The sequence below is a fragment of the Odocoileus virginianus genome, chromosome 20 (assembly GCF_023699985.2).
Source record: "Odocoileus virginianus isolate 20LAN1187 ecotype Illinois chromosome 20, Ovbor_1.2, whole genome shotgun sequence".
Lineage (NCBI taxonomy): Eukaryota > Metazoa > Chordata > Mammalia > Artiodactyla > Cervidae > Odocoileus > Odocoileus virginianus.
This window is the reverse complement of record NC_069693.1, coordinates 36,525,487-36,539,657: the sequence shown is the minus strand read 5'-3', so window position 1 is coordinate 36,539,657 and position 14,171 is coordinate 36,525,487. Positions and strand designations below refer to the sequence as shown.

The 14,171-nt window shown below is 37.3% G+C and overlaps 2 protein-coding genes across 2 annotated transcripts in view; both read left to right on the top strand.

Annotated features, from left to right (window-relative positions):
* The window catches only part of LPCAT2 (lysophosphatidylcholine acyltransferase 2), a 65,334-nt gene that overhangs the window by 33,380 nt on the left and 17,783 nt on the right, over positions 1-14,171 (top strand). The window lies entirely within an intron of this gene.
* On the top strand, positions 7,496-13,300 carry CAPNS2 (calpain small subunit 2). Its single transcript, XM_020900526.2, has one exon. It carries the CDS (start codon positions 12,375-12,377, stop codon positions 13,113-13,115), a length of 741 nt encoding a protein of 246 aa, XP_020756185.2. The 5' UTR covers positions 7,496-12,374; the 3' UTR covers positions 13,116-13,300.

Genomic DNA, 14,171 nt, shown 5'->3' with positions numbered 1-14,171 from the left:
TATTTTATCAAGAGATGAAGTGCTTGTTTTTTCCCCCCCTCCTCCTTCTGTAGGGGAAAGGGAAGTCTTTTTAAAAACTTTTTTTTACATTATTATTATTATTTTGGCTGCAAGGCATGTGGGATCTTTAAATTCCCCGACCAGGGATTGAACCCATGCCCCCTGTATTGGAAGTGTGCAGTCTTAATCACTGGACTGCCAGGAAAATCCCAAATGTAGTGATTTTTGAATTTCAATGAGAGCCTGTGATTGTAGTGAGAAGGAGAGATAGGCTGCCCTGGGATCATTCCATCCTGGCTGGCACCAGAAGTCCCAGTTCTCTGTCTACCACTGGGAAAAGATAACTTTGCAAAGAAATTATAGCTTGATGACAGAAACCAGAACAGAGCTTTTTTTTCTTCTTACCCAGAGCTCATTAATGTTCCTAATGCCTTACTCTGTGATCTCTTAGATGAGCTCTTCTTTAACATGAGGCAGATAAGCAACCTTCTTCTGTATGGATTGTGCAAACCTCCCTACTGGGCTTGCTGCAGCATACAAATAATCTTTCCTTGTCCAAGAAAAGGTCATGTATCACTGCAATGGTGCTGCTAAAAAGTGTAATGAAGATTTAAGAAAAAGGAGAGATAAATTACTAGATATAACCATGCAAATTGGGAAAAGAAAGGATCTTTTCACTTGTACCATTACTTGTGTTTCTATGAGATTTATATAGCATCTTTCAGTATGGCTCTGGGAACAATAAAAGCAATCTTAAAGTTTTTAGAAATATGAACTTGGTGACAGGAAGGAATATGGCAGGGGCATACAAATAAGGACAGAAAGTGAGGAAATGGGAAGTGACATGAAACAGGGACCAAGGAAGTTCAGAGCACAGCAGATGTTATGCTCATCAAGATTTTAAATCAAGATTAAAAATAATCTCTATAGAGGTTGCCCCACCTTTCAGGTGTTGAAGTGTCATAACAGCAGTAACAGGGTTGTGTTGACACAGTTCTGTCTTTTGATGACTAATGATACCTGCCAGTGGCTTCATTGTTTCTATAGCACTGGGATGTACGGGAAGATTTGGGAGTAGGGAAGAGAGTGTAAACCAAGGATTACAATAAACCTAGTAAGCCAAAGTGACTCACTCTGAGCTAGAGAATACAATTGACTCCAAGCAGTTTGGAGACTGGTGAGCCTTTGTGGCCAGTGTGGTCAATCACAATTTTGCATGCACTCCTTCAGTCGACTCACGTACCAATTATTTCTGTGAGTTTTCTTCACTTCTTTGTGTAGTGTGTAGACTTGACTTTAGATATAGACCATGAGTTGGTCTTTAAAACACATTTGATCTCTAACACCCTGGAAGGTAGAGAAAATAATCTGGAGAATTAGCAAGGAATGCATTTGACCTTTCTTTCCTCCTTCCTTTCCTTCTTTCCTTTCTTTTCTCTCTGTCTCTTCTTTCTCTCTTTCCGTTTTTGTTTTTAACATACCTGCATGTCTGAGCCTGTGAAGATTTGCTTTGTTTTGAGAAGCTGAACTATGCAGTCATTGCCGCACCCTGTGTACATCCCCATTTCCAGGCTCTCTTTGAGAGACTTAGCTGGGGAATGTGTGTGTGTATGTGTGTGTTCCACAGGAAAGACAAAGAAGTTCAGTAATGTCATAGTTTGTTTCTGTCTGAGTAGTTTATCTTGCTAAACTCAGTGTTTATGAGGGGTGGGGGAGGAAGAAGGGTGGAAAGAGAGAGGGTGGGGTGTTCCTCTTGTTCTTTCAGTAGCTATAAATTTTTGCAGGGCAGAGGGCTCCTCCCATGTGCCTTTCCCAGTTTATCCTCCGTTTCCCCTTTTTTCTTTACTTCTCTCAATCTCTCCCAAGTCTCGTTCTGTTGTGGTTGGTATTTGGGGGAAGTAGAGAGACCTAAGTATCTCTCCATGTTCCCTTACTCTTTTTTCCCACATACATCCCTGGCTAGTCTGCAAAAAACTTCTTAACGGTTTTCATCTCAGTCTGGTTCCTGGAAAAAAAAAAACCCAAAAAACTCTGTCTATTCAGTTCCTTCTGATAGTCTCACACATTCTTTTAGATTGTCAGATATGTGATGGCAGATAATTTAAAGGGTCAACAGAAATGTGGCATTCATAATCCAAAGCATGGCATGGTTCAGTGAAAGTAAAGTGAAGTCATTCAGTCGTGTCCGACTCTTTGTGACCCCATGGACTGTAGCCTACCAGGCTCCTCTGTCCATGGGATTTTCCAGGCAAGAGTACTGGAGTGGGTTGCCATTTCCTTCTCCAGGGGATCTTCCCAACCCAGGGATCAAACCCAGGTCTCCTGCATTGCAGGCAGACACTTTACCATCTGAGCCACCAGGGAAGTCTTAGTTTGGGATAATTTCCTTAGGAGAAGTCTCATCTCTTTGACAAAAAAAGGAAAAAGACCCTTTTGCTCTTTAGGTTTCATTCACGTTCTTTATTTTCCTGAATGTACACTGAATTCTCTAGATCAGAGGGTGATTTGGATTAGTCAAAATTTCAGTTGAGTTAGAGTTGAGAGCTGAGACAATGGTTTAAAATTGTTTTTAAAAAGTTAAGGGTGGCTTCTCAACATTTTTTATATTCATAATTCAGTTTTCAAGACTAGAATTTTTGCCAGCACTCTCGAAGGGATTTAAATGCACTTAATGGGACTAAGAGACAATACTGGCTAAGTCAGAAATGATTATAAACAGTCATTTTTACAGTTATAATAGTGTCCACACAGCATCACTTTATTTCATTCATTCTTCAGTGCTGTTTCCTTGAGTTGAACCTGTGCTGCCCTGACAGCAGTATTTTATATACCCATGAGACAAAGTCCTCAAATGGACTTTAGGATACATGTTGTCTCTTTGTTGCTAGTTTGACAATATTCCATGTTATCTACCTCTTACTAGGGACAAGTCACATCTCGTTTAGGCTACATCTCATGATACATTCAGTGTAATGCTCCACGTGGCACACATCACCATGCATATATATATGTGTGCTCAGTCATGCCCAGTTCTTTGCAACCGCATGGACTGTAGCCCTCCAGGCTCCACTGTCCTTAGAATTTTTCCAGGCAAGAATTCTGGAGCAGGTCGTCATTTTCTACTCCAGGGGATCTTCCCAACCCAGGGATCAAATCCACATCTCTTGTGTTCACTGGTGGCAAACCTATATTTCAACGGTTAGCAGACTGTTTCAGCAAAGAGCCAGATAGTAACTATTTTTGACTCTGTGGGACATTTGGTCCTAAACTTTCAGCACAACTTGCACAACTGAGTAAAATAGCTAATCCACCCCACTTAAAAAGATTTTTCTGTTTATTTCCAGTCACTTAAGCCTCTTAAGTACCCTTTACTAACTCTCAGCATGGAAATCTGTATAATACAGCACCCTACCTTCTCTAACAGGGAAGGGCAAGCAAGGATGCTTGTTATTGTTGGCTCATGATTTAACACTTGAACTAATGTCAAGAACAGGGCATACAGGAAGAACTTGGGATAAAGAAACACATTGATTCCACACAGTGATAAATAGTCCTAAAAGATCTCCAGAAAATTTATAATAGTCAAAAGTGCTGGATTGTCAAAGTACTAAAGTACACACACATCTTTCCTGTCTAATATTTAAACAAAGTACATAGTAAAGCCAGAAGAATTAAGTACTGGTTAGAAGGCAGAAATGGGAAAAATCATGATACTTTTCACATTTTTTTACAAAATGGAAATATCTAAATTTTCTTAGCCTGTGGTCTCTTGTGTGCATAATGGTTTTGGTAAAAAGGCTGAACTTGCGCCAGGCTATAGCTGAGTGATTAGTTTCTGTCATCTTTGTAGATGAATGATGTACCACTAATTAGAAATGGGAAGGGTATCAATAAGAAGCAGACAGATATGGCGAGAATAAAGATTCAGAGTGACCTCCTTTAAATCAGATGTGGAACAGTGGTCACCATGAGCCCTGACTGCAGTCCTTCAATCCAGTCCTTAAAATTTACCAGCATATTTAAATTTCATCTGTTTAGGAAATATAGAAAGTAACAGTCAGTAAACTACACTTGATGGATGAGATCCAGTCTGATGCTTGTTTTATAAATAAAGCTTTATTGGGACACAACCATGCTCATTTATTTACATATTGTCCATGTCTGCTTTCTTACACAATGCCAGAGATGAATAGCTGCAACAAAGAGTGAAGTCTTCTATCCTTTAATTTTTAATTGAAGCATTAGTTGATTTCTAATGTTGTGTTAGTTTCTGGTGTACAGCAAAGTGATTCAGCTATATTTACATATTCTTTTTCAGATTCTTTTCCATTATAAGTTATTATAAATACTAAATATAGTTCTCTGTGCTATATAGCAGTACTTTGTTGTTTATCTGTTTTACATACAGTAGTATGTATCTGTTAATCTCAAGCTCCTAATTTACCCCTCCCCTAGCTCCCCTTTCTTCTACCCTTTAAATTTCCAGTTCAGGTTTGATATTTACTTTAGTATTTCATAACTCATGTGAAAAGAACTCATCTTGACTCCAATCTCAATTAATATAATTTGTTATATGAAATATACTCTAAAGCTCATATGATATAATTAACAGAAGAAGGATATAACTTTCTGAGTGGACTAGATGAACATTTCTATGCAGTTGTACAAGTCATCCTGAAAGTTGGATGGTCCTATATGACTAATCATTTCCCTCTTCAGTTCTCAGGTTAACTCAATCCCCTTGTGTAGTCCATCGTAACATTGGGTGGGCCAAAGCATTCATGTGAGTTTTCTGTAACATTTCAGTAACCCAATATTTTCCCTCCCTGAATGTTCTAAATATCCTTTTTCTTTTTGTACTAAGAATTTTTATTGGATTATTGTTGCTGGGAGGGGAGGAAATGGCAACCCACTCCAGTATTCTTGCCTAGAGAATCCCATGGACAGAGGAACCTGGCGGGCTGCAGTCCATGGGGTCGTAAAGAGTTGAATCCCACTGAACACACACACACACACACACACACAGTTGCCTTACAGTGTTGTGTTAGTTTCTGCTGTATAGCAAAGTGAATCAGTGTGCATATGTCCCCTCCTTTATGGATTTTTTTCCCACTTAGGTCACCACAGAGCACCCAGTAGATTTCCCTAGTTATCCCTTAGAGTTCTCATTAGTTATCTATTTTATTTAGAAATATTCTTTCAAGCATGAGAATTATATGCTTTCTTTCTGGCTTCGCAATGTGAATCTACTGAGGAGACACTTAGAGGAAACAGGAAGGAGAGGGCATTGATTAAAGCTTAACTTTTTATTGGAGCAAGTGAGCAGCTGCTGGCCTCCTCAAAGAGAGTAAGGAGGTAAAGAATAGGGCTTTTGTAAAGAGCAAGTTGTGTCAGACCAATTTAATTTCCTCCTATGACAGAATGACAGTCCAAGATGATAAAGAAGAAATATATATTATCTATATGGACTCTAGAAAGGCTTTTGATTTCATGCAACATGACATTCTCATCAATAAATTAGGAAGGTCTGGTTCAGATCACGTTGCAGTGAGGTGAAAGCCCCACTTGACAGAGAGACTTCACTGAAAGTGGGAGCCATGTGTCCTTCTGTGTTTTACCCACTGCAGTCCCCCCACCTTGGAATTCTGTCTGGAGGAGCAACATACTTGATAGGTTGTCGAAATACTTTTGAAAACCAGACAGTAGTACATCAAAGCAAAAATAAGAGTAAGTAAGGATGTCTTTAAAAGTTGTAGAATCAGACCCAAGAAAAAGATGAAATTAAATTCATATATTGCATAAAAATACTCAGGCATGAGAAGGAAACAGAATACAAGAATGAAGCTGCTACTTGATAACACATGAAGATCTAGACTCAGAATTCTAGAGCTGAAAGGATGGTTAGTGTGAAATTGCCCATCTTCCTCATTTTGCAGAAAGCTTCCAGCTCAAGAGAGGAAGTTGCATGCTCAAGACTACACAGTTAGTTAGTCACAGGATTGGGACCAGAAGTCCTAGTTCAGTAGTCTTTTTACTACAGACTGTCTCTGGACTTTTTAAAAGTAACTTTCTTGAGGCATATTTTACATTCAGCTATTTTAAGCATACAGTTCTATGATTTTTTATTGTTTACCATAAATCAGTTTTAGAGTTTTTCTATCACCCCATTGTTATTCCTTGTGTCATTAACTGTTCATTCCTGTCACCTACTTATCTCCCATCCCTAGGCAACCACGTAGAGTTGTAAGTCCCCGTGTGTTGTTATAGACTTGGTCTAGAATCAAGACTAGAGATTTTCTGTCTGTATAGATTTGCCTCTTCTGGACATTTCAATGAATGGAATCCTACAATATACAGTCTCATGTCTGGCAGTTTTTGAGGTCCATCTGTGTTGTTGCATGTATCAGTAATTTCATCCCTTTTTATTGCCAAATACTTCTTTATTATATAAATATATCATATTTTTGTTTATTCATTCACCTGTTAATGGGTATTTAGGTTGTTGCTATTTTGGAACTATCATGAATAGTGTTGCTAATAGCATTTGAGTATCACTATTGACTTTTTAAGTTCAATAACTCTTCCCCCATCAAACTGAGGTTAAATTTTCCATTGAATGTGGCCTCTTCCCCTACTCTTTCTCTCCAGATCTGGACAGTAGAATTCGTCCAGACAGCAACCAAAGTTCCTATTAATGGTCTAATAAATAGCCATAGGGGATTAAATAGTCCAGAGAAGAAAAGGCTTGTTAATCTAATAACAATCTTTTATTCCATGATGGCTTATGAGAAACTGTTAGCCAAATGCTCTCCATCTTCACAGAAAATAAATGAGAAGAATTGGATTTAAACTTCAGCAGAAAACACTTCAGATGGGCATAAGGAGGCACATTTTATATGGCAATGGATGCTGTCAAGTTAATTTTGCAATATTATAAAAAGAAAGCCCATGTAATTTCCTCAGAGAAAAGCTTATATGAATGGATTTAAATCCGTCTGAGACCAGATGGCCCCTTGTAATCCCCTAAAGGGAAGAAGTCCTTTTGTGGTGCTTCCTCAATGTGGTAAAGGAAGACATTTCGCCTTTGATGTTTACATAGACCATTTCATGGTGCCCCTGAGACCAGTTATTGGAGTCCTAGTGCCATAAAACTAGTTGGCAGAGAATTTTATACAAAACACTAGATGTGGCAGAAGGAGACCTTGCTCCCATCCTATATAGAGCAGGGTCTCGCAGCTACTGTTCTCTCCCTAGTCATAGATAGAATAATCATTATTCAATTCAAGAATTTTACAGTTTATGAAGTAATTTTTCATTTAATCTCCTATTTGCACTTAAAAAGTTATTCACTTATTGAACTTAAAAAGTTAACAGTGACACATGATTGCTGTTAGGAACACTATACATAATTGTTCCAAAGTAATAAAACCTAAATATCCACTAACAGGTGAATGAGTAACCAAAAATGTGATATATTCATATTTGACTTCATACTTGAAGCTTAGGAGTTTCCACAGTAGCCTGTGAGATAGACTCTGTCAAATGGCTGTTCAAAGTCCTCTCCAATTTCATTCTATCCTATTGAGCCTTTATCTCCCATCATTTCCAGCAATAAACTCATCATGTTGAACTATTCACCATCTATTGAATTCCACACATCCTTTAATTCCTCTATCTTTTCACAATACTGCCCCTTCATGTATATCCCTTGTCTATTTGGAGAACTCTGACTTAGCCTATAGTTAGGCCTATACATTATCTTTTCTATAGGTAAATGTTCTCCTATCCTTTGCCTCAACAGAACTTATTGCTCCTCTTTTGGGGACTCATAGTTGTTTGATAATCCACTGTTTAGATAATATATTAGCTGTATGACCTTTTCAAAGTAGCTTAACATCTCTTGAGGTTTCCTTTCCTTATCTTAAATGTCTGTGTCTTTCAGAGGAATTTTATGAGACCTAGATACCAAAGAATATTATATGCAAATATTATATACAAATGTAATATTTTAGTATTAATGGTATAAATATGAAATAGACTTCAGGTTATAATTACAACACCTAGTTTTCTGTGGGTCTTCTTACCTTTGAGCACAGTGACCCTGATGCATTTGTCTTTCTCTCTTAAATATTGAGTCTAAGTCCTGAAGCATGATAAATGAAATTGAATCATTATAAATTTGACAGGGAGATACTATTATTATAATTTTGCAGATTGAAATTAAGGTCCAAAATGCTGAGAGATATAATGATTTAGTTATGTCCTGGTTACTTTTCCCTGAGTTTACAAATAGAATTTCCAGAGACTTCTGGAAGACTTGTACCCTGACTCTAACTAGTATCAAGGCTGAGGTTTCCCAAGGTATTGTCTGGGACTACCTGTCATAGACTGACTTTTGAAGATATGTATTAAAAACATAAAATCAAATCTCACAAATGTAATCTTGAGCAAAAAAGCCAGACACACAAAATTAGAAAAGAGAGGACGATACTACCAACTTCATAGAAACAAAAGGTATTAGAAAAGAGTACTATGAGCAACTCTATGCCAACAAATTAGATAACCTAGATACAGTGGACAAATTCCTAGAAATGTACAGCCTACCAAGACTGAATCATAAAGAAATAAAAAATCTGAACAGACCTATAAGTAGTAAGGTTGAATGAGTAATTTTTAAGAAACCTCTCAACAAAGAAAATCCCAGGACTAGATGGCTTCACTTGTGAATTCCACCAGATATTTAAAGAAGAATTAAGTATCAGTCTTCCTCAAATTCTTTCTAAAAATTAAGGAAGAAGGAATACTTCCTAACTCATTCTGTGAGGCCAACATTATCTTGAGACCCAGGTCAGGAAAAGATACTAGTGTTGACCCTTGAACAATGCAGAGGTTGGAGAACCAACCCCTTGTGCAGTCAAAAATCTGCATATAACTTTAAAATCAGCCCTACATATCCATGGTTCTGCATCCACAGTTTCAACCAACCTCAGATGGTGTAGTATTATAGTACATACATGTTGAAAAAAATCCTAGTAGAAATGAACCTACATAGTTAAACCCATTTTGTTCAAGAGTCAACAGTACATGAAAAGAAAACTAAAGACCAATGTTCATAAGAATACTGATTCAAAAATCCTGAACAAAATATTAGCAAATAGAATTCAACAGCACATTAAGAGGATTTTACATCATGACTAAGTGGGATTTATTCCTTTAATGCAAGGGTGGTTCAACATGCAAAAATCAGTCAATGTAATAAACTACATTAGCAGAATGAAGGGGGTAAACATGGTTATCTCAACTGATACAGAAAAACCATTTGACAAAATTCAGTACTCTTTCATATAAGAACACTTGGCAAACTAGGAATAAAAGTAAAGTACCTCAACATATAAAAATCATGTATGAAAAGCCCACAGCCAACATCAGACTCAATGGTAAGAGCCTAAAAACTTTTTCTCTGAGATTAAGAGCATAAAAAGTTGCCTGCTTTTTGTTGCATCTATACAAAATAGTACTGGAAGTCATAGCCAAAACAGTTGGGCAAGAAAAGAAGTGAAAGGAATGTGAGTTAGAAAGGAAGAAGTAGAATTATCTCTGCTCACAAAATACATGATCTTATATGTAAAAAACCCTGCAGACAACACAAACACACATAACCGTTAAGAACTAATAAACTAATTCAACAAAGTTGCAGGATACAAATCAACTCACAAAACTTAGGTGCGTTTCTGTAAACTAACAATAAACAATCTGAAAAGGAAAGTAAGAAAGCATTAAAAGGAATAAAATACTTAGAAATAAATTTAACCAAGAAGGTGGAAGGTTTCTACACTGGAAACTACAAAGTGTTGTGGAAAGAAATTAAAGAAGACATGAATAAGTGATAAGACATCAGTGTTCATCTATTAGAAGACAATATTAAGATGTCAGTGCTACATAAAGTGATCTACATAACCAGTGCAATCCCTATCAAAGTTTCAACAACATTTTTAATGGAAGTAGGGAAATCCATCCTAAAATTCATATGGAATCTCGAGTCTGAATTGCCAAAATAGTCTTGCAAAAGAGCAAAGTTGAAAGTCTTACACTTCCTGATTTCAGAACTTACTACAAAGCTATAGTAATCCAAATAGTGTCATACTGGCATCAACATAGATATATAAGCCAATGGAATAACATAGAAAGCCCAGAAATAAACTCATATGTGTGCATACAAATGATTTTCAACAAGGGTGCCAAGTCCATTCAATGGGGAAAGGATAATTTTTTCAACAAATGGTGCCAAGATAACCCCATGCAAAGGAATGAAGTGGACTCTTACCCTATGTCATATATAAAAATTAACTCAAAATGGATCAAAGACCTAAACATAAGAGCTAAAACTATTATGTTTTGCCTTAGACAGAAACACAGAGGAAAAGCTTTGTGACACTGGATTCCTTGTTGATTTTTTGGATATGACACCAAAAACATGAGCAATAAAAGAAAAATTAGATAAATTGGACTACATAAAAGTTAAAAACTTCTATGCATTGAAGGATACTATCAACAGAGTGGAAAGACAGCTCATGGAATGGAAGAAGATATTTGCAAATCATGTAATTGATAAGGAGTTAATATCCAGAATGTAGAAGGAACTATAAAATAGCAACAAGAAAGCAAACAACCCTATCAAAGAATAGGCAAAGGACTTGAATAGACATTTTCTCCAAAGAAGGCATACAAGTGACCAACAGGTATATGAAAAGATGCTCAACATCACAAATCATTGGGGAAATGAAAATTAAAGCTACAGTAACATATCATCTCATTTCCATCGCAATGGCTATGATAAAAAAAAAAAGTCTGAGGAAAAATTGGAACCCTTGTACATTGTTGGTAGGAATGTAAAATAGTATAGCCACTGTGGAAAATAATATGATGGTCCTTCAAAAAATTAGAAACAGATTTACCATTTGATCCAGCAATTCTGCTTCTGGGTATATATCCAAAAGATTTGAAAGTAACAACTTGAAGAAATATTTGTACACCTATGTTCATAGCAGCATTATTCACAAAAGCCCAAAGATGGAAGCAGCCCAAGCATCCATCAGTGGAAGAATAGATAAATAAAATGTTATATCCATACAACAGAATATTATTTAGCTTTAAAAAGGAAATAAATTCTGACACATGCTACAACCTGATGAACCTTGAAGACATTTATGCTAAGTGAAATTAGCCAGACACAAAAGGACAGATACTGTATGGTTCCACTTACATGAGATACCTAAAACAGTCAAATTCATACAAACATGAAGTATAATGGTGCTTTCCAGGACCTAGGGGGAGAAGGAAATATTTAATGGGGCCAGAGTTTATTTTGCAAGATGAAAAAAATTTCTGGAGTTGGATGGTGATGATGGTTGCACAACAATGTGAATGTACTTAATGCCTCTGAACTGTGTACTTAAAAATTGTAAAGATGGTAAATTTTATGTTACATGTATTTTACCACAATTTTTTAAAATTTAAAAACAAGATACTGAAAAAAAGTATATGCTGTATGATTCCATTTATTTAAAGTACAAAATTGAATCTGTGGTGTTAGAGGTCAGAATAATGGTTATCCTTGGAAGAGGAGAGTACCTAGAAAGAGACATGAAGAAGCTTCAGGGGTCCTGCTTACATTCTATTTTTTGATCTGGGTATTATAACATGGGCTATTTGCAGTCTGTGAAATCCTTTGAGCTATACATTTGTGATTTTTACAGTTTTCTGTGTGAATGTTACACTTCCAAAAGATTCCAAAAATGTAGATCATGAATGCAACACCAAACTGCGCAGAATCAGAATCTCAGAGCATGGGATCTAGGGACCCTGCATTTTAAAAATCTCCCTTCCAAGTTTTTCTTAAGAACATTAGATATTGAAAATCTGCTGAAGGAAGAGAATTAGATAAATATTTTCCTAATGCCCAAGAATTCTTCAGTTGTGCCCTAGCAATAAATAAATATTCCTTAGAGAAGAAATTCTTGATATCCTTAGGTCATTTACTTTCTTCTGCTAGGAAAATCCAACTAAGAATAATTAACAGCATATAAAAATCTGTAGTTTAATATACTTAAAATATGATTTCTTCTAATTTGTCAGATTTACTGTAACTTAGGAATATTTTATTGAGGCCCTCTGAGAAATGGCAGGTGCTAGGACCTAGTGGAATTCAGGCAACTTCAGTAGGAGGTGAAGCGTCACACCCCAGGGTGTGGTACAGTGCAGGCAGGTACAGAAAAGCCAGTTCTTCCACTTGTAAGCTACTTAGACTCCATTTCATCTCTCATACCACCTCCAAGATTTCAGCAGCTTTTACCTTTGCTGGGTAAAACAAAAGCATGTTTCTTGCAAAAGCTCTATTGGAAGGAGCAAATCAAGGTCTTGGACAAGCCCTTGGAGGCCTTCTTGGAGGAGGCGATCAGAGAAGAGGAGGAGGGAATATTGGAGGGATAGTTGGAGGAATTGTGAATTTTATCAGTGAAGCTGCGGCTGCTCAGTATACCCCAGAACCACCACCCACTCAGCAACATTTCACCAATGTGGAGGCCAATGAAAGTGAGGAAGTTAGGCGTTTTCGGCAACAGTTTGCTCAGCTGGCTGGACCAGACATGCAGGTGGGTGCCACTGACCTGATGAATATTATCAACAAAGTCCTTTCTAAGCACAAGGATCTGAAGTCTGACGGCTTTAGTCTTGACACCTGCCGGAGCATTGTATCTGTCATGGACAGTGACACGACTGGGAAGCTGGGCTTTGAAGAATTTAAGTATCTCTGGAACAACATCAAGAAATGGCAGTGTGTTTACAAGCAGTATGACAGGGACCAATCTGGGTTTCTGGGACGTTCTCAGCTTCGCGGGGCCCTGCAGGCAGCAGGCTTCCAGCTAAATGAGCAACTTTACCAAATGATTGTCCGCCGATACGCCGAGGAGGATGGAAGTATGGACTTTAACAACTTCATCAGCTGCCTGGTTCGCCTGGATGCCATGTTCCGTGCCTTCAAATCCCTGGATAGAGATGCAGATGGCCTGATTCAGGTTTCTATCCAAGAGTGGCTGCAGCTGACCATGTATTCCTGAAGTGGGCATTACGTCAGGACCCTCCCTGGAGGACAGGACTGCTAGAAGCCTAGCCATTCTCTCTGCATGGTTGCAGATACCCCATCTGGAGCTGTCATTTCCTGCTGAGTTCTTTCACAACTGGACCTATTTCTGAACTTGCGTTGCCCTTTATTGCTTAATTAAAACAGATTTTTCGTGAAAAATGTTCTGAGTGGTTTGTATGTTGGCTTTTTGAGATTCAGAATTTATATGGACCTATATATGTAATGGGAAGGCATGCAGGGCAGGCTCTCATGGAGTACATTTTAAGTGGTCATTCCTTGTTTGGTGAATTAATTCCAAAGATCAGGGAACTTGTTGTTGTTACTGTTAAGAATGAGATTTGGAAAAAAAAACCCTGGGATAAATCAAGAAAGCTCTCAAGAGATGTATATTTTTCCTTCAAAAAGGTGAGGAGGTGGGAATTTCAAAATCTGCTTTTCTCTTAATTCACGTCTGGTCTTCCCATTACATTAAAAATATGCTTTCCTGGAAACATTTAACTGTACAGAAACAGGCTCAGAAATGTGAAATTAAGCAGTTTTATATAAGGTAGTATTTTTTTTTTTAGTGGTGGAGCAGCTATCTAAAATCTAGAATTCTTTAGTCTTATTTTTTCAGTAAAATAAACATGTAAAAGTTTTGTTTTGATATATTTATAGAGGACGAGAGTGTTGGGGAATGAAAGGGTGTGCTTATAGTTGAAATGTCACTGATTGCCTTAATGAATCAAAATGATCCCTCTTACATGTACTTCACACACAAAATCAGGCATGCCCAGCTGATGTTAGCCAGCTCTTGTCATGTCTTGCCCTGCCTCCTAGCAAGTCATTTGTTTGAAAACTGTAGACAAAAGTGAACAAAGAGAAAAAAAGAACATGTACATAAATCATATGTGTACATAAATGTACACATATATAAATCATTATATATATATAAATGTTGCTGAGTCTTTATTGCAGTGTTTCTCAGCCCTGACTGCAACTTAGAATCACTGGGAGAGCTCTTCAGGAATAGTGATAGCTGAGTCCCACT

Bases quoted from the DNA above. Each gene is read 5' to 3' on its own strand.
- CAPNS2 (XM_020900526.2), top strand. From the start codon at position 12,375: ATGTTTCTTGCAAAAGCTCTATTGGAAGGAGCAAATCAAGGTCTTGGA.